The sequence below is a fragment of the Leopardus geoffroyi genome, chromosome D4 (assembly GCF_018350155.1).
Source record: "Leopardus geoffroyi isolate Oge1 chromosome D4, O.geoffroyi_Oge1_pat1.0, whole genome shotgun sequence".
In the NCBI taxonomy this organism is placed as follows: domain Eukaryota; kingdom Metazoa; phylum Chordata; class Mammalia; order Carnivora; family Felidae; genus Leopardus; species Leopardus geoffroyi.
Window position 1 is genome coordinate 45,129,659 of NC_059342.1, and position 21,952 is coordinate 45,151,610.

General features: G+C 39.2%; 1 protein-coding gene across 2 annotated transcripts in view; it reads right to left on the reverse strand.

Annotated features, from left to right (window-relative positions):
* The window catches only part of MLLT3 (MLLT3 super elongation complex subunit), a 288,054-nt gene that overhangs the window by 126,450 nt on the left and 139,652 nt on the right, over positions 1-21,952 (reverse strand). For both annotated transcript variants that reach the window (XM_045469466.1, XM_045469467.1), the window contains exon 3: positions 3,777-3,859. In XM_045469466.1, the coding sequence (XP_045325422.1) occupies positions 3,777-3,859 (83 nt within the window). The remainder of the gene's footprint in view (positions 1-3,776; positions 3,860-21,952) is intronic.

The following is a 21,952-nucleotide window of genomic DNA, read 5'->3' on the forward strand; positions in this document are numbered from 1 at the left end:
GCTTATAAAAATATACATGAATGATATCATAACCACATACATAGAATTCTGTGACTTTTAAGTTGTCATCACTTTTGTTTTTGCTTATCCATGTTGCTAAATCAACTGCTATATAGCATTCCATGTATTTTTCTTTAATGTTTATTTATTTTTGAGAGACAGAGAGAGAACGAGTTGGAGAGGGGCAGAGAGAGAGAGGGAGACAGAGGATCTGAAACGGTCTCTGAGCTGTCAGCATAGAGCCCGGTGCGGGGCTCAAACTCACGAACTGCAAGATCACGACCTGAGCCGAAGTCAGATGCTTAAACCGCCTGAGCCACTCAGGTGCCCCTAGGAGTTCATGTATTATTAACCCACCATTTATTGATCTACATCTCTACATAGGACCAATTAGGTGTATCCCACTTTTTCAAATTACAAACACTGAAATCTACATGTCTCATTGTGCACCTATGAAAATAGCAATCATTATTAAATACAAAATCTTAACGAAAATCTCAAACTAGAAAATAGAAGTCAGCTAACGTGGATGCTAAACAAAAAATCTACTTCAGTAGTGTTCAGCCCAAGTGTCTATTTCTTAATGGCTCCATAGGAATTACTGCTTTCCATCTCCATGCGCCTCTTTCTTCCATCACTTTTTAATCAACTAAAATTCTTCACAAAACAAGTAAACAAGAGGTCTTTCCGCCATAATAAGAACGACTACCCAAAGTGCCGAGAAGACTGAACTTGTGTGTGTGTGTGTGTGTGTGTGTGTACACACATATATGTGATGTGTGCTCACACACATACAATACATGCTGCCTCTTCATCTTTCTTTTGCCCTCTTAAAATCTGGTGTGTAGGGAGATTCCAGTTATTTCTGCAAATAAAGAAATTGGACAATTCAGAAAATATATTTTTTGTTGAACTGACAGCCTGTAAAAATGACCAGAAAAGGTTAAAAAAAAAAAGAGAGAGAGAGAGAAGATGAAGATACTTCACTGCAGCACTGTTTCCAAATTGAAGTCAGTGCAATGTTAAATTGACTTAAGGTGATGAGAATAGAATGCTATACCCAGTATGATCCTCCCAAGAGACGATAAGAGCCTATCCCCTAGCTTCTTTGGAACAATGTCTTTTCTGGCTTAAAAGCCTAGACTCTCCCTGTGGACAGCCCAATGCCTAGATGAAATAAAACACTGGATGTGAACAGTGTGACAAGAGGGAAGAAAAGCAGTGCATGATCTTTATTCATTAAATTTCTAGAGTATTAAAAATGGGGATGGGTGAAGAGACAGCCTCTGGATTCCTTCCCATAAACACAACCACCTTAGGGGCACCTGGGTGGCTCAGTTAGCGGCCAACTCTTAATTTCAGCTCAGGTGGTGATCTCATGGTTTGTGAGTTCAAGCCCTGCATTGGGCTCTACACTGACAGTGTGGAGCCTGATTGGGATTCTCTCTCTCCCTCTCCCTCTCCCTCTCTCTCTCTCTCTCTCTCTCTCTCTGCCCCTCTGCCACACGTGCTGTCCCTCAAAATAAATAAACTCAAAAAAAAAAAAAAAAAAGGAAAAAAACCCCACAACCACTTAAATGGAAAATGAATACATTTAAAAATGGGGGACACCTGGGTATCTCAGTAGGTTAAGCATCAGACTCTTGATTTTGGCTCAGGACATGATCTCACAGTCATGACATCAAGCCCTGCATTGATCTCCACGCTGGGCATGGAGCCTGCTTAAGATTTTCATTCTCTCTCGCTCTCTCTCTCTCTCTCTCTCTCTCCCTCCCTATCCCTATCCCTCTCCCTCTGTCCCCCTGCCCCTCCTCAACGCTCAGTCATACTTTCTCTCTCTAAAAAATTAATAAATTTTTAAAATTTAAAAATTTAAAATGAGCAAAAGATTTAAATGGTCATTTCTCCAAAGAAAATAAACAAATGGACAATAAGCATATGAAAAGATGCTCAAAAATTGTAACTCACCAGGCAAGTGCACATCAAAACTGCTTCACATGCACCATAATAACTATAATTTTTAAAATGGAAAATGATAGGGGCACCTGGGTGGCTCAGTTAAGCCTCCGACTTCGGCTCAGGTCATGATCTCGTGGTTTGTGGGTTCAAGCCTTGCGTCGCGCTCTGTGCTGACAGCTCAGAGCCTGGAGCCTGCTTCGGATTCTGTGTCTCCCCCTCTCTCTGGCCCTCCCCTGATCACACTCTGTGTCTCTCTGTCTCTCGATAATAAATAAATGTTTAAAAAAAATTAAAATGGAAAATGACAAGTGTTTTCCAGGATGCAGAGAAACGAACCTTCCCACCGCTGCTGGTGGGAATGTAGAATAGTACGGTCATTTTGGAAAACAGTTGGAAGTTCTTCAAAAAGTTAAACCAAGAGTTACCATATGACCCACCCACTCCATCTAGATATATACCAGGAGAATTGAAAACATATGTCCACACAAAAATCTGTAAATGAATATTCACAGCAGCATTATTCACAGTAGCCGAAGGTGGAAGTAAGTCAAACGTCCATCAAATTACAAATTAATAAACAAAATGTGGTATATTTATACAATGGGATATTATTCAGTTATTAAAAAAATAATAATTATTGATACATCCTATAGCTTTGATAAACCCTGAAGATATACTAAGTGAAAGAAGCCAGGCACAAAAGGTCATATATTGTACTATTCCATTTATATAAGCTGCCAGAATAGGAAATTATATAGAAAAAGGAAGTAGATTAATCATGGCCAGGGGATGGGGGTGAAGGGGATGAGGAGTGAGTGCCAGTGAGTACAGAATTTCTTTAGGGGGTGATGAAAATACTAAGAAAGTCATAGAATTTGATAGTGGTGATGATTGCACAACCCGCTAAAACCAATGAGTGTATACTTTTTAAAAATTAATTTTATGGTATATAAATTATATCTCAATTTTTTTTAATAAAACAAAAGAAAGCTAAAAGCTTTTTAAAGGAAATCCAACTAGAAATGAGGGGAAAAAACAATCAACACATCAATGTAAAGCCGTATCACATAAGTGGACATAAATGCATCTCAACAAATTCTGATTTTGATAAAAAAAAAAAAAAACAAAACGTGAATATTTCAGTGGGGTTACTGAGGAAGGTAATCATTAGCATTTACTAGGTGCTTACGTATATACTGAAGCATTATTCTAAATGTTCTGTGCAGACATATTGTATCTAATCCATATGAGATAGATACTCTCATCCTATCCCCATTTTATAATTAAGGAAAGTGAAGCCCACAGAGGTTGAGCAACTTATCCAATTTTATACAGTCTGTATTGTGCTACATATATACTTTTAAATCCAGTAGAATCCATAACACATGAAGTTGATATAGTTGTATACGTATGTCATGTGTGCGTGGCAGCTAAGGATACGTGAGAGATTTTTGTTTGCAAGTGTCTAAAATTCTAGAAATACGCAAATGAGAAAAAGAGCATTTCACTGAAAAACCATAATGTCTTTTCTGCTTTACAAACATACATTAATCTTTTTTCAAATGGTAACCATTCTTCTCTTAAAAAGAAAGTTTAATGAATTTCATATAATCTGGCTTCAGAGAACTGAAATTATCTTTTTTAGCCACTTCCTCTATAATTAAGGGTAACAATAGCCAAAATTCCTAGAAGACAAATTTAACTTTTATTTTAAAATCATCTAGTGATAGGCGTATTTATGAATCAAAATTATTTTAAACATTGGTTGGCTAATGGCGGATCTTCTACTGAAAGATTAATGGGTAAAGATTACATACCTTGTTTTTAAAATAAACCTCAATTGGCAAAATGAAACCAGCATACCCAGATTCTTCTACTTTGTAAGGTGGATCTTTGCACACTGCAACATTAAAAAGAAAAAATAGGTGAGAGGAGAATAAAAGACAAAAAGACATTCTTCTTTCTTCTGAAAAAACAAAACTAAAAGAAAGAAAAAGAAAGAAAGAAAACCCCATTCTCCTGTCTAGATCATGCCCAATTTTCACTGCCCCTTCCCAAGTCCCCATCTGCCTTTCTGATCTCTACTTCTTTTTCAGAATCTATAAGAATTTTCCTAGGTAAAGCAAATATGGTAAGCTATTTGTTCAAATCTTGATGGGGGGCATTTTACCACAGTCAACCGTGACCATTAATGACTTGACTTCAGGTGTTCTCACCCTGCCCTGAAGCTTTAGGGAGATTGGGGAGAGCTCCTACGATCTAAAGCTTGAGAGTCCCCTGACAAATGTACTATCTGTGTCAGATCTCTCCTGTAAATCACTCCACCCTCAAACCCCTCACTTCTTGGAGACATCCCGATTTCTATGCCAACAAGTGGCAGGATACCCTCCCTCCTCAGAAAACCCCAAGTCCAGAATCTCCCAACGTTATTCATGTCCATCATGTCATGTCACCCTCTTCGATTTCCCCCAAAAATGAATTAGGCAAGACTATTTTAGGCAAGCTCTTGGGAAACGAGAGACACCCTAAAGAAGGTAACTAGGATTCATACCACTAGAATATCAATTAAGTAAATCCAAATCAGTCACAAGCCATCTGAAAGTATTCTAGTTGAGGCTGTATTTGACAGTGTCACAAAGAAGTAATCACAGACATGCTGAACATCAAGGCGACGCAGTCCTCTGTGTGGTAACTCAAGTCCCCCGCAGCAGGGCCCCAGCCTGCCTTTCCAGCCTTCCTCTTTTGTCACTCATCCGTCCTCCTGTGCTTCCTTCAATTCCCCGCAAATATGCCCAGCATTTCCCAAGTGTGCCCTGTCCTCCTTTCATCCCTTCCCTCACACCTTGATACCACTATTAGGATCCTCTCTTAGTTCAAATCCAAATGTCATCACAAATTCTGTGACCTTTCCAGACCACAAAGTATTATCCTCTCTTCTCCTTTTACCCTCCCAAAGCATTAATTGCTGGAATCACAGGTTGGACACCCCCACAGAGTTGTACTACAGTGTATTCTGGAACATCGTGTGTAATTTCCTTCCAGTCCTCAAAGACGGAAACATTTACCCCAGGAACATAGAGTGCCAAGTGTCAAGGGCATGGGCACACCTGGGTGCCAATCTGGGATCCAACTCAGACTGACCAGGCTGCCTCTAGAAAGTTACTCCACTTCTCTGAACCTTGGGTTTTCTTCCAAACACTGGGAGGATTAAACAGGATGATGTACATAAAAGACACAGCACAGATCCTGGCACGCGTAAGTTCTCAAAAAGTTACTCAAGTGAGGCAGGTGATCTACTCCATGAGATAGCCAAATGGCATGGAAACTTTTCAGATGAAAACAGAAAGAAAGCAGCAAGGAGAGACCCCTAGATTTAGATTAGAAGGCGCAACTCCATGGCACCCGGACTAAGAATTCTCTAGACAGTTTCCATTTCCTTTCCCTTTAAAAGAGAGAAGACCATCTACCTATCCGAAGGATGGGTAGGAACATACGTGTAAGGCGTTTTTCTTCTAGGCGATGATGATAATGTACATAAAAGTTGGTTAGACCCTCCCCCAAGCACAAATATGGTTATGAAGACGTACACTGAAGATAGGACTGGAACACTTGGAAGTCTCCTTTAGCCCACTCAGGAACATTTCCCCAAACTGACATCAGAAGTAAATCAGGAGTGAGGACTCTCACCTGACCTTACAAGTTTCTCTGATTTAAAAAAAAAAAAAAAATGCAAATGCAAAACAACTCAGAGTAGCTTCAGTCCTGCATCTACTAACCACCTGCCAACCTGTCATGAATATTCAAATATCCTGAACCCTCGGGAGAGGGTATGCCACCAAAAGCACTGAGCACACCCCCGACGCCAAGGAGAAGACTCGTATTACACCCATGACATTTCCAGACGGCAAAGCAGTCTTTTCAGAACAGCACTTTCAGTGTCCAGGTTGCTTGGGATTAATCATGCCAATGTCATTTGAAGGAAGTTTATTCTGTGGGCTGCCGCACATGTCAGAGAAGTTATAGCTGCTCCTCTATACACCCTTTTGTATAATTCATTTTCTCTATTCTGCATGCAAATTGCTTCTATTATAGGAAACAGCTGTTAGTGAGCCCATCTTCCAGTTGAAAGTTTTAGATTTTTTTCCCACCCTCTAAAGGAAATGATCTGTAAAAGTCTGGTTTATAAGAAAGTATTTACCAACGCATACCTCAATTATTTTTAAACGCAATATTTTCATAAAGAACAATGGACAACGTGTGTAGAGCACCCTGAGTTCTTAATTAGAAGCAAACAATAGAAACTTTTTATACACGCTAAACATGCGAGAAAACCAGCAGCAATACAAATACACACTTAGTGTTCTAATCAGAAGAAAGTCAAACTAGGGGAAGTAGTTCGTTAATTTATTTATTTAAGTCTCTTATAACCTAAAGCATTAACATCAGTTTCTAACAAGAAACAGGAGGCAAAACTAAGAAACTTTTTAGCCAGTAGGCATAGTAGTACATTAGACATAAAGCAATTATTGTTAAATTAATAGGACCACCTTTGAGACCTTGTTTCACTCAGCAACACTTCTTCATTAAGAATCCCTGTTCTGGGGAGCCGAGGTAGCTCAGTGGTTGAGCGTCCAACTTCAGCATGAGTTCCAGCCCCGCGTTGGGCTCTGCGCTGACAGCTCAGAGCCTGGAGCCTGCTTTGGATTGTGTGTGTGTGTGTGTGTGTGTGTGTCTGCCCCTCCCCCACTTGCACTGTCTCTCTCTCTCTCTCTCCCTCCCTCCCTCCCTCTCTCAAAAACAAACATTGGGGGAAAAAAAAAAAAAGAATCCCTGTCCCATAATCACTGGCCACGATGTCACCTTCATAAGACCTAAGTGTCCTAAACCCTGAAACTCATTCTTCATCTCCATTGTTTGAGAATCAGGTAATTTTAAGATCTAGGTAATAAAAGATCAGGTTTCAGAAGTTATTAAAGGGGATATTCAGCTTCAGAAAGCCATCAATTTTTTTTAGGTGACGGTAAAATGGGGGGATTAACATCCATTCTTTAAACCATGCAAATTAACTCAGCAGAAATCACTGGAAGCTCTTATTCCTGTCAAAATCCAGCCCAGATGTTAGCTCTTTCAGAATGCCTCCCTTGTTCCGCTTCCAAGCCTCTCTTGTTGCACATATCAGGTGGGTGCACTTATCAGACTGGCAGATAACATTCACTCACCTCTCAGACTCCTCCACTGGACTGAGCCCCTTGAGGTCAACAACCTCACTATTACTCGTATCTGTAACTCTGGGCACTAACAGTGAGCCAAGTAAAGGGTGTTCAACGAATGTTTGTTGAATGTTCTGTGTTGCCACAGAAGAGTCTTCTCTTGAAAGCTGAGGGCTCAACATGGAACTGGTTCTAATTCTGATAGTACCAAATTTCAAGAGACTAAGTTAACAAATCGAGCCGGAAGATATTCAGTGTCATTTTGAAACTAACATTGTATCGCCATAAATAGCATGTCTCTGATCTCCTTCCACACTTCCCTGCTCATGTAGTCCAAGGCTCTAATTAGGAGACATTTTCAAACTGTTCTCTGTCCAGGGGTGCCTGGGTGGCTCAGTTGGTTAAGTGGCTGACTCTTGCTTTTGGCTCAGTCATGATCTCATGGTTCGTGAGTTCAAGCCCCGTGTCAAGCTCTGCAGTGACAGCAGAGCCTGCTTGAGATTCTCTGTCTCCCTCCGTCTCTCCCTCTCTCTTTCTCTCTCCCTCTCTCTCTCTCTCTCTCTCCCCCTCCCCTGCTCATGCTCTCTCTCAAAATTAAATAAACATTTAAAAATATTCAAAAAACAGAAGAACCAAAGGAAATGCTCTCTGTCTAAGAAAATGTTCTCTGTCCAAGTAATCACATGTATCATCTACCAACATACAACACTCATGCAGAAGAGAAACAGCCCAAAATGCATGTAAATAATGAGCAATTGGGGTTTCTTTCCTAAAACAGCTCCTCAAAAATAGGCACACTACCCATATACACATGTAGTACAACTGACTCTACACAATGACCATCAACTAAGTTGAGCAAAAAATCTACACAAGGAAGAAAAACACACGAAGGGGAAAAAAGGTTTTGGTTAAACTAGAATTAAGTCAAAATCTTACTACCTAAGATTTTTAATATGCTTCATTTAGGGGAAAAGGGCTTCAAAAGACCTGTGCTTGGTACAGGGAAATAAATGTTTGTTACATGAATAGATTTGTGCTTATATTATAAAGCTCATATACATATACATACTCAATAAATATGTTTAATTATTTAAAAGATCCCATGTTTTTGGCACTGAAAAAGAAAAAGAAAGAAAAGAAGATGCTCTTACAAATCCATCAGATCCTCAATTAAAGCTTTAAAAACTATCACTAGGCAACAGTTTTTTTCCCCTAATCCTTAGGAAAACAGCTGATAGATTCCTCTCCAGTCTTTTGGCTTAGACCCTATGATTTATGCCCATGTGAATACTTTCGTTAAGGACATGGCTCAGTTGGCCATTGATAATTATTGGTTTTACTTCATTTACTGTGCTGAGCCCTTCAGGAAGGAAACACACCAAACTCTATATATAGACTGGTCATTACCAATGCTTTGTGCCAAATGTCCCTTCTGGTTTGAGCATTTTGGATTCCTTCCCTCCCTGCTCTAGTTCTGCCATTTCAAAGCCTCCAAGAACAGTGAACCAGGGTGCTGCCTGGCAGGTGTCTCTGCCCTGAACTGTCCTGTGCGAGAATTTAGAAGTCCATGGCTAGCATCTAGCAGTCTGAGCACCTCACCGCCACTGAACATGGCCAAGCCTTGACACTTTACACTTGTGACATTTTGAAAAGGACATTTTGAAATCAAGTGTTGAGTCTTGTTTTTGTTTCTATAAGCATACACACACACACACACACACACACACACACGGGAACACACACAAAAAGATCCCGCCATTGTTTCTATTCAGCCCATTTCAAAACAGGTATTTCTAAACAACAAAAAATATTGCCCCCTTTTGGGTCATTTCCTCATTTCCCTGAAAAGGGATTAAAGGTAACATTCGGCAACTTTTGAGTTCCATTGTTAAGGTTTTTACCTTGTGGTGGTGGTGGTTGTTTATAATTCAAAAATTCAACTCTAAAAACCTAATTGCTTTATATGCAATAAAGAACCGTGACCACGCAAGAGAACAACTGTCCAATTAACTTCCACTAAGTTTTATGAAACAAGCTAGATACCGTTAGCTAACCGGACAGACATGGAACACTTGTCCACTTCCTCGGGGTTCACCTTTCAAGGACCAACTCAGACACCATCTCCTCTGAAGAACCTTCTGCCAATACTCCAAAACACAAATGGTCATTTCCCTCTTCTGGCTGCAAACTCTCTTCTCACTGATCCTATTAGCAAATCCTACTTATATATACTCCTATCAAGCTCCATTCTCACCCCTATTTCATTCTATGCTTCCCCAAAGCTACAGCTGTGTCTCCGGACACCTCTCATCTCTGAACCCAGCTCATCATTTCTGAAATGGAGTTGAGTCAATGGAGATTAACTTTAGTATGAACTTCAAAGGAATAGATGGTGCAAGCTTGGCAGTTGAGAAGAAAGGCTGGACGGCAAGCCAAGTGTGAGCGAGGGCATTAGGAAAGTTAAACAGCAAAACGGAGCAGTCACTATAAGCAGAAACACAGAAAATGAGGAAGAAAAAACAGATAATATGGATAAAGTTTATACTTGTATAGAGAACCTCATGCTGTACACACTCAGGAAGCCCGGCGGGACAAAAAATGGATTACATATATAAAAGAGGGATCATCAATTTTGACATGTTAGAGGAAAGTCCTAGATTTTGAAAAAGAGTTCGAGATTCCAAATTGGCCATGTTGAAAAACCCTTAATGATAAACATAAACATGACTTCCTTTGTGAGTAACTTGGAATCTTTACTTACAGACTGAGAATATTCCTAGCCTCTCTCTCCAGAGGGTAAAAAGGGGGGAGGATTTTTTTTGTAACATATGCACATTTTTAGCTTTCAGAGCAGTTACAGATTACAGTTGTTAGCGAATCCCATCTAGCAGAGGTGAGGTCAATCCATTTCACCTTGGGAGAACAAAACCATGATGTTAAAACAAGACCGCCTTCATAATCATTTCTTCAAGGAAGGTCATAACAAATGAGCCAACAAAATACAAACGTGGCCCCAAACTAGACAACATTATGAATTGTTAGGAAATACTAAATACAAATATTCAAGCTTCACCTTTCACTAAAATCGACGGCACTTCTGCTAACTTGCCCCAAGTTGCCTCACGATGACTCAGTATACAACAGTGCTTCAAAAACTGGCCGAGGGGAAATGTATTTCCAGGCGAATGTGATAGGAAATAGCAAAAGTAGATCTTCAGAGAAAGTTCAACCGAGGACAAACTTAATTCCTTCACTGAGAATTATTCAAATGGCAAGAGCTTCAGATTTCTTTCTCAAGGATGAGAAAGTTAAACCTTGGGCAAAATATTAAAGTTAAACCTTGGGCACACTATCTTTCGGAATACCATACTTCAGAAGATGCATCCAGAAAAGCGATGTGAGCTACATGGAAAAGGATCCTCTAGAAAAGCAACGAAGAAACCTCTCAATATTTGGCAGAAAATAGCTTCATTTCAGTATGTATTACTGCATCAAAAAGCTGGCCATCAGAGACACAGTTTCCCCTTTACGGCTTTTTATTATTTAACCAAATATATAAAGAGCTATTCAAGAATCCCATTTCCTAAAATAATCACCTCGTGACTTCTGCATGTAACAGAAGTAAACAACCCTGAGACAGCCTCTGGCATCAAAGTCTTACCGAGTTTTACCCCACGTTTTACACTTGGCCCAGCTCTCACTAAGCCTGGTGCTGCTTTTTATTGAAAGGGAAAAAAAAGAAACTCAACGTCTTTGTTTGTAAAATTATCTGATTTTCTCATTCACAGCTGATTTTTTCTCAGTAATATTAGCCTAAGTAATTCCACCTAACAGGCACTATACAATCATAGGACTACACAGATATGGTAGAATTCTTGCTCTCAGGCAGGTGACACTCTAGCCAGAGACACCGTCCTCGGAGTACAGATGCCGTGCTGGAGACAAGACAGAGCAATGACCACAATGGACACGACCTCTGCACATATTCAACTTATATCCACTGACAGGAGGCAGGTTGTTGGGCAAGGAGGAAAGAGAACACGCATGCAAGAAAATACTGAGAAAGTGTTGAGTAACAAGCGCTGCGGTGGAAATCAAGCAGGCTGATGTGAGGGAGAAGGAAAGCTCCTCTTTATTTCAGATTAGAACCCCTCTCTGACGAGGTGACCTGTAGGTTGCGACCTGAAAGAAGAAAAGGAACATGTGTTGGATAGGCAGGAAAAACCCGCTATTTATGTTGCTTACCGAGGAAGATGTGAACACAGCTTAAGGAAAGCCTGTCCTTACATTAGTGCCTACGGTTCCTCAGCCCCTTCCCTGGATTTTCTCTGTGAGGGGAAGACACTTCCTCCTTCCTGAACTCCTGAAGGCCTACTTGGACTTCTCTTCTATCCTGAATTCCCCATTTAACACCCTCATAGGTTTGGCTATTACGATTTCACAACCTCATTTCTCAAATCTTAAAATTCTCCCAATGCTGCCAACTCCCAAGAAAACAACACGTCTGCTTGTAAAATCTCCATTGTGATTCTTCATTATGAAGGTTTCCTAGGTTCCCCATTTCAAAGGTTCCCCATTCTTGGGATTTGTATAACCTAATCTTAAATGATCTATGTATTTTCTTAAGTCTGTTCCTTGAAACCTCAGAGTTCTTAAACACAGTGCAGAAGGAACTGTCTGGACTAAGGAACACCAACCATAAAAAGTAGTGGATTGTAAATGCAATTTGAGGGGGGGGATAAAAAAGATCATAAATGAAAAGCTGTCTACTCAAGGAGAGGAAAACAGCGCTACAAGGGAAAAAAATTACATGAGTCAGGAAAGAAGGGAAGAAAGAAGGGTGACACGATTCAAAATATTGTAACGCATCAGTGACAAGTTTCTCAGACACATATACACTCATTTTGAAGGCATATTTTTCAACTGAAATCATAATTTTCTTTTAATAAGTACACAGTGTAGAAGGGCCACTTTTATATGTGTTGCCCCCATCTTTTCCTGTACAGCATACAATTCCATTTTCAATACTTGCTAAATCAATACTTGGCTAGTTAATTTTTGCTTTTTCCCCCTTCGGTAGTAAAAACAAATGCTTCCAGGGAAGGAATCAAAACTGTCGTAACTTCAGAGGAAGACTTAAGGGCAAGATTTCTGTTCAGCATCTTGTGGATTCTACTTTGTTTTCCTGTGAAGCATTCGGCACAGAGCTAGCCTATCCTAAGTATCCTGATTGATCTAAGCTCCATTAGATATTACAAATGAAGACAGAACATGGGTGAAGCTCATATGATGACAACTGTTTACACACTGTGCATCCAGGAATGCGGTTCCTGTTTAGCCTGACAATCTTCCAATCTTTTCAAATAAACCAGGGAAAATCTTGCATCGCTACCCTTCTAAAGCAAGGGTTTTCGAATGTAGGTTCCAGGAACCCTACAGCCCTGTAGTATATACTGCTTTTACCAAAGCAATGAGGTGTTTGCCCCAACAATGAAAATTTAAGTAGCCTAAGGATCGATACTGAGTTTTAGGTACAGTAGTAGGGTCCCTTTAGATTCTGTGAGAAAAAAAAAAAAAAAAAAAGTAACTCACTGCTAAAAGAAAATCTGATACTACCGTTCAAAAGGACATTATAAAAATTAACCTGTATCATTAAAGTAGATCTGCATTTACAGAGAGGTGCCTGGGTGGCTTAGTCGGCTGAGCGTCCGACTCTTGATTTCGGCTCAGGTCATGATCTCATAGTTCGTGACTTCAAGCCTCGCATTGGGCTCTGTGCTGACAGCTCAGAGCCTGCTTGGTATTGTCTGTCTCCCTCTCTCTGCTCCTCCCTGCTTGTACGTACACACACACACACACTCTCTCTCTCTCTCTCTCTCTCTCTCTCCCCAAAATAAATAAACATTAAAAAAAAACAACAACACTATAATAAAAGATGCTGCTAGCAGCCTTATCATTCAGGAAATTACAGGGATTAAAAAAAAATCTACTTTTGCAGAGTATGATTTTTTCTGCTTGCTCCTATTAAACATAGTAGTGACCTACTATTTTCTGTCCACCCTGATTATACAAGTGAGCTACATTGATTTCTCAGCTTGATTTGTAGCTCTAACATGTCTCTGGGCTAAATAGAAAGAAACAGTAACAGGAGAAAAATGGTTTCTACTCGTCCTTACAGGTCAAGTTTTACAAAATACCTTCTGATTAACAAATGCAATGCTAATTGCATGGTACCTCTCATGGTCTCTGAAATCCAGGAATTACTTAGTAGGAGGAAACAGTACAGATATAAATGAAAGAGAAATCACAACTAACACAAAAGCGGTTCATGGCCAGTATTACAGATAAGGACTCACAAACTGAAAAGCTTAGGAGACCAACCAGGGAGAAGCAGAGACAGTCAGTCATTGGTTTAATCTTGGCTTATTTTTTTAATATGTTTTTTACATTTTTAAAGTTTATTTATTTTATTTATTTGTTTTGAGACAGAGAGAGAAAGAGAGAGAGAGCACCCACAAGCCGGGGTGGGGCAGAGAGAGGGGGAGAGAGAATCCCTTGACATGGGGCTCAAAGTCATGAACTATGAGACCATGACCTGAGCTAAAATCAAGAGTCAGACACTTAACCGACTGAGCTACCCAGGTGCCCCAATCTTGGTCTGTTTTAAGAAAGAAGGCATGATAGTGCCCCATAAGAGGAAGAAAAGAAAATTGTAATGAGTAGGGATGACTCTAGAAAAAGCTTATGGGAGAAGATTTTCATCAGTTTAAGCTGGAGTGCATGAGAAACACTCCACTAGATGGGTAACTGAATTAGGTATTTCTTCCCAGTTCCTTTCCATCTTGAGATACCAAATAAACACATTTCCTAAGAGGAAAGTAAAAATATTGGATATTGACAAAGAACATGGGAGTCAATGACTAGCAGCTTTAATCTCATTTGGGAATAACAGAGAGTCACTTACATTTGAGAAGAGAAATGAAGGTATCCAAATAATGCACAAGGCACACTGACCCTTGTTCCAAGTAAACCAAGGAGAATGGGAAGTGCAGAAAAATGAGACGAAGTACGAAGAAAGAGGAGGGAAAAGAAGGCGCGAAGTTAAAATTGCCACCGGACTCCAAACGTTAAGCATGAAACTTCTCAAGTATATGGCTGAAGCTTATTGTATGAGTCATAAAAGTGTTTACTAATTTAAATCTAGGACCGCTTGGAAACTTTACCAAGGGGCAGCATTTTGTGGCAGAGGAAATTACATGTAATGTGGAGGCAGAGCTTAGTGGTCAAGAGCAGAGCTTTTAAGAACCCCTTGGTTCGGACTGCACCTTGGACAGTCACACAATACATTCTGTTCTCTCAGTTATAAAAATGGAGCTAATGCTATTACCTACATCATACAGCCCCTTAAGCTTTAAGAGATCATCCATGCTAAAGGCAAAAATGAGATAATCCCTATAAAGCTTTAGACGGTTTCTGGAAACTAGAAATCATCCAGTTATCTAGCAGCAATCAAATATAAACTATAAGCAATTACAGAACTTATTTTGGACTTTCACAAAAATCCACCCCCCCCCCCCACACACACTCACAAAATAATTTAAATATACATATTTACAATCAGTTTAATTAAACGTTCTTAGATCTGGTTTTATTTTTGGCCTTACAGATTCCTGACAGGGATAAATGAAAAAATATTCTTTTGGAATTCTTTCAACTCAATCCACCGCTGAAACTACTAGCAGTCGGTCCACACTGTCCGCCCACTTTCAAACTCATAAAGCTCTAGCTAAGCACAGATTGTGAAAAGGCAGTAAGTAAAGCTTCCAAGGTTACATATTACAGAACAGCAACACAGAAATACTGCAATAAAACAAACAAGGAGAAAATACAAATGTAATCTGAATTTGAGTCCTGTGGTTGTAGTAAAAGAAAAATCAGCAAGGAATCGGGAGACATGATTCTGTTTCCATTTCTACCACAAACTCACCATAGGACCTTTGGAGAATGCCTTTAACCACTCACTCCAGACCTCCTCGGTCATGTAAGTAACTATCACACTTCAGAGGTGGCCTCTATATCTAATATTCTGTTATTCCAATGGCAAATCATATGTACTACTTCTATCTGAACCTGAAAGCAAATCCATTTTCCTTTTAAGTATCATTGTTTAAACATAAAACATCTATGGGTTAAACACCTCATCTGCTATAACACAACCGGGAAATTAAGACAAAACAAACAGGGCGCCCGGGTGGCTCAATCGGTTGAGCGTCCGACTTCGGCTCAGGTCACGATCTCACGGTTTGTGAGTTTGGGCCCCGCGTCGGGCTCTGTGCTGACAGCTCGGAATCTGCAGCCTGCTTCGAATTCTGTGTCTCCCTCTCTCTCTGCCCCTCCCCTGCTCATACTCTGCCTCTCTCTGTCTCTCAAAAATAAATAAATGTTAAAAAAAAAAAAGGGTTTTTTTAATAAAAAAAAAAAAAAGACAAAACAAAAGAACAATAAAAAAAAGATCTGGAATCACATAGACTTTTAAAAATTGTTTCTTGGTAAAAACTTTTTCTTACTTAAAGGAGAATTTTATTTTTATTAAACCAATAAATAAGTGAATATTTAATTTCTTTCACAGAGGCTGCCTCATACCAAAGAATAATAATAATTCTATAGATTAGATTTTCATCTTCTTGCTTCCACTCCAATTTTGAAGTTAGATTAAACCCACTGAGGAAGACCCTGTTTTACATGTATAAATCAAACCAGAAATGTGATTCCTCAAGAACTTGGTATAATGTAGTTACGATAGCATATCAACTCAAGTATTAAGGAATGAAACATCAGGACATACTGGCAGCATCGATGAGAAACACCATGCTCTTAAAAAGCTACAGTAGGGGCGCCTGGGTGGCGCAGTCGGTTAAGCGTCCGACTTCAGCCAGGTCACGATCTCGCGGTCCGCGAGTTCGAGCCCCGCGTCAGGCTCTGGGCTGATGGCTCAGAGCCTGGAGCCTGCTTCCGATTCTGTGTCTCCCTCTCTCTCTGCCCCTCCCCCGTTCATGCTCTGTCTCTCTCTGTCCCAAAAATAAATAAACGTTGAAAAAAAAATTAAAAAAAAAAAAAAAAGCTACAGTAAAAAATTAAATCAACAGTTTGCACATTAGGAATAGCACATTATGTAAAAAGCCCTTGTTATGATTTTGCTATATATTGCACTTGTAACACTCTTGTTCTTAATCACAGCAAAACCTATTACATTGCTTTTTAAATGGAACGCACCCTTCCACAATGCACTCAATCTTTTTTTTTTTTTTTTTTTTCCAGACAGAGAGAGACAGAGCGTGAGCAGGGGAGGGGCAGAGAGAGAGCAAGACACAGAATCCGAAGCAGGCTCCAGGCTCTGAGCTGTCAGCACAGAGCCCGACTCGGGGCTCAAACTCACAAACCGTGAGATCATGACCTGAGCCGAAGTCGGACGCTCAACCGACTGAGCCACCCAGGCGCCCCGACAATGCACTCAATCTTAATAGTATTCCAGAACAGCATGCGCATATGAAAGATAAATGGATGAATAGGTTTATGCCCTGTTCAAGGAGATGAAACAGCTCAATAGAAAGATTAAATAAGGCTCCTGCCAGTGGTTGAATCTTAAAGTCAAAGGGAAAAACACAACTCAAACCAAATGTTACAGGCAAAGGTCAAACAAGAGAATAATTAAGACCCTAACTTGAAGAGCTGGCTAATGTTCACTCGTTCAGTGTAAATCAGAAGAAAAATCCCTCCTCTGATAGTGTGATCATAGTAACTTTCACTAAGTCAGTTCCAAAAGATCAATTATAAAATTGAATGAAGGTGAGTTAAGTCCCAAGACAACCTTCATCGGGAACCACTCCGATTATGAAACTAATGAAGCTTGCATGGAAAATTACACATTAAAATCATTAATATCACACTTTTAAAATTAATCCTAGATTTCTTAAATATTAAATATTAAGAGAAATGTGAATTTTGCTAAGAGATTTTCCATTAATTTTTTTGTGGACTTCTATTATAGCTTAATTCGTTCATATAAAAAGAAGAACGAAGTTTACAAAGAGTAAACCAGCAATTTATTTTTCCAGAGTACTTTTTTGTTTACTGGCTTGAATGTCCAGCCACCAGTCCTAACCCATTCCAACCAGGGATTTAATTAAATGTATGAATGTATTTTTCTCCATGTAAATGTACCACCTACAGAATGGAAATACTAACTCAGCTATAAGAAGATTTGGGAAATATAAAACAGTGCTAAAACAATAGGAAAAAGAAAAGTTGCTTATCATGCTTGTAAATATTTTGGAAGCATTGTAATCCCATCTGGAGAAAAGCCTGGTTTATTTAAATTTATCATGGGACAACAGGTACATCTGTGTTTCATAAAAGTCGTTCTCCTCATGTGCTGTCATATCAGGTGTTGAAACCCCACTATCTAATTTGGTTTCTCTTCCAAATGGTCAAATTTTTTGAACAATAATGCCTAATTCAGATAGCACCTAAACTAAGAACTAAGTAAATCATGTGAATTAATACACATATGCCCATATCATGCCCATGCAATAAACACAGTCAACCAGAAAGACTACCAAGAAATCAAGTTTTTTCTACTCTATTAATTCCTTTTCCGTGTTGTTCTATTTTCATGAAGAAATGCTGAGAGATAAACTCTAAGTCCGTCTGACCATAATTTGGGGTCAGGAAGGGTAGACACTAAACAACAGAACTTGAGATATCACAGGAAGACGTTTTTAATATTTTATAACAATGATTTATTTATAAATAAATGCAATTGCCCTCATGCATACTCCCACCCCTCCAAATAAACACGTGTCATACACTGCAAATAAATCTTTCTTTCCTTCTGATGACAAAGAGCAGTAAGATACTTAAAGACAGCAAATTTCAAATAATTTCTTCCTCAGAGATAATAATAAAGGTATGATTTATTTAACACCTTTCACCAAGTCCCTGAAAGATCACTGATGTCACATAAATCCATAACATAAGGAAATAAGTAGCCTAAGAACCCTGCCAGCCACCCCTTTTTTACAGATGGAATATGACAACTTAAGCAATTTACCCAGAGGTCAGGGAGCTAATTCCTGGCATTCAATCAATAGATATTTATTAATGGCTTCTATGCCCAGCACTCTCTGCTGGATGCTTGGATGAAAAGCTGTTTTCTTCTTTGTGTTGATTTGTGTCTTCCCGTTTTTCCACAAAAAAGAAAACTCTTACTATAATAAAAAAAAAATGATGCTGAATGAAGTTAGGAGAAATTCAGAGAAGAGCAAGCTTCCTAGAATTTGAAATATTTAAGTCAAGGAGAACTGAGATCAAGGTTTCCCTTGTGTATACCATACACCTTTTCCTCTGGGGGGGAGAAAAACCCACAATACGTTAATAGTTGAATTTTGTAGAAAGCCCAGATTTACAGCTAGCAGATCTGTGTTCTCTGCCTGGCTCTGACATTTCCTAGCTAGAGTAACTAACTTTAGGCATGTTATACAACAACTTCTTTCTACCCTAGATTCTTCTATCCCTAAAATAACAAAAAGCATCACTGTGCATATCCAGTGTAATATTTTAGGTATGTGATGAGAAAATCATTTTGTAAAAGCTAAATTCCTACCAAACATTAGTCTTAACTCATGACTATTTTGCCAACAGTTACGCACACTTCCACTAAAAGGAGTCAAAGAAAAATGCCATTTAGCCAAGATTTCTGACTAACCAAGAGGTAGGTGTTAGACATATTAAAAACATAGTCCCTGCCCTCAAGAACACCTCCCACCATTTTATGGGTATAGGAATCTTGCGGGATATGGATATTATGCACGATCACCAATAACACACACACACACAGACCTCGAAAAAAAAGATCAATAACACGATTCTGCTAAACTATTAAGATAAAATTAATGATCGAAAATTTGGGAAGTTCCTTAATTCTTTGACAAATATAGTTTACTCAGACTTCCCATTTTAATTTAACATTTCTGTCCTCACTCTATGCCTTTAATCCCAGCTTAATTTAGATAATGTTTTATGGCTACCAAAACATATGCTTCTAGAGATTTGTTTTGATTCTAAAAACCCCAATATTATTTAACTCTATTAGAATTTTCATTTGCCTTAAATTTATCCAGGTAACAAAAACTATATTAATAAACTAGTAAGCAAATTTTTCAAGTCACTAAGGGGTTTTTCTGGGGAAGGTTAATCTGTGATTCCCAGCATCACTACCTAGTTACTTCCAATAAGTGTGTTGCCAGCCATTCATTTACTCCTTCCATGAGCATTGCACTCATTGCACACCAGGACTAAAAATGCAACCATGACTAAAATAAGGACTCATCCTCAAAAAAAAAACTGTAAAGTATTCTAGGGCCCAATTAAAAATTTCAACTTAAGCCCCCTTCCTCACCTATCCCCAGGTAGTAACATTAAATGAATACAAGTGCCCCATCTAGCAGCAGTGGTTGAATATTCTGGACAGAACAAACATCTATGGTTTTTCACTAACCATATAGAAAGCATATGTATGTTTTCTGTTAAAAGAAAAAAAGTTTTCAGAAGCTATAAAAAAATACTAAGTAAACCAATATATTTAGAAATATATTGGGTTCTAAACCATACCATTTCCTTAATATTAGTTCAGCCATTTAATTACAATTCGATCTTCTCCTAGTCCATTAAAAGTCAGTCCCCCTCACTAACAAGCTTCAACTGCATTTCTTTCCATTTTCTGTGGTGTTACTCACACACACACACACACACACACACACACACACACACACATTCTTAACTAAGACTCCAATAGTTTAATTACACTAGAGCAGTAGTCTCTGGATCGGCAATGAGCATCAGCTGGGAAACTTAGAAGTGCCAGTTCTCAGTCTCTACCCCAGACCTCTTGAATCAGAACCTCTGAGGTAGGTAGGTAGGCCGCAGCGATCTGATACCCCAAACCTTTCAGGCAATTCTGATGCCTGCCCAGCTGTGAGAACTACTGCCCCAGAGATTAACTCACACACTCACCCGAGTCCAAGCAGAATGGCTTGCTTTGTGCGAATAATTTTTCATTGCTTCAGTTACATGGCTATTATTCCCTCCGCCAACCGGGTAAGTTACTTCCTTCATCCCATAAACTACACCATTTTATAAAACAGCATTATTTTTGAAAGGACTGAAGGGTTGTGTACAATGAACCCCCCAAATTTTCTAACACTATTTTAATAATACAAGGATTGGTATACCATTCAGTTTCACCAACTGTATTTGAAAGAAAAATAAAAACACAGAGCAACAAAACAAAATGCTCAAGAGTAAGCTTATGATTCTTTTTTTTTTTTTAATGTTTACCTTTGAAAGAGAGCGCGAGCAGGGGAGGAGCAGAGAGAGTGGGGGACAGAGGATCTGAAGCGGGCTCCGCCTGACAGCAGCAAGCCCCATGTGGGGTTGCATGAATCACAAGGTCATGACCTGAGCTGAAGTTGGATGCTCAAATGACAAACCACCCAGACGCCCCGTGAGTAAGCTTATGAGTCTTAATGTGATAATAACACAAAAGGTATGTCTGTTTACTGCTCAAGCAGTCCCTGCCAGGATAACATGGATGTGGTCATCGAAGGAACTTTCTAAACATCAGAGGCTGACCAACAGTTGCTTTTCATTGGTTGGCAAGAAGTAGGACTGGGTCTAAAATTCAAGCCTAATCCACCAGATAATACGAAACTTTTCCCATAAGAAAATTCAAGAACAGAATAACCCCGTAATATCACTGCTATGAAAACCATAATCCTAAAAAAAGAAAAAAGAAAAAAACAACAACAAAAAAACCCAACTGTGCTAATAAACTCGAAGAGCAAAGTAGCTGCGGGCTGCTTAACAGTAATGGACTCAAAGCCTGGCCATGTACAACAATGAAGCATAATCCATAAATAATTATTGTGCAACCTGCAATTACTACTGTACTTTCTAGTCGTTGCATAAGTAGAATTTATTGTACCACCCTCTTGATGTCCGTTCCTAGAAGGCTAGAGATGATGCCCAATAGAAGTGTCAAATGCCTAGAGACATGGAATAAAGTCGATTCCTTTAACTGATGATAAAATAACCAGCCCCTTGACACACAGGGACTCTGACCTTTCTGCAGCTGCTTCTGATTTGCAAGTGTTGGCTGGGAGTATCTTTTTCTGTCTCTTGGCTCCTGAACTTGCAATATATCATTTCTGAGGACCTTGACATTATTTCTATAACTCTTTAATTATTGGACTGATTTGAAACAAAAGATTCTTTGGTAACTTCAACTCAAGACCACACAGAAACTTTTATAATAACCTACTTAAATAAATGCGTTGAGTAAACTGGGGGAGGGGGTTTGGAGGAGTGGTAAGGAGCTTGCATCTGTTATAATGTAAATGGGTAGCTAAATTTAGAAGACTAGAACACCTCAACAATTAGGTTCGGGGAGATATTAATGTCGGAACGCAGCTGTGAGTACTTTCATTTTCAATGACTAGCTGACCCACGAGTAATATTTATCACACTAAGCCAATTATTTTTCAAGTCATTGCTTATAAATGGACCTCGCCGATCTTGTCAGTCTGCTCGTATACATGAATCTCCTCACCCATATGCTGTAAGTCCACCCTCACAGCTTTTGCCTTCATTCAGCAAAGAACTTGAGCAGCACGTCTTAGCTTCCATGCTATCCTGATTTGAAATCATTCTACGTACAGTCTCCTCTC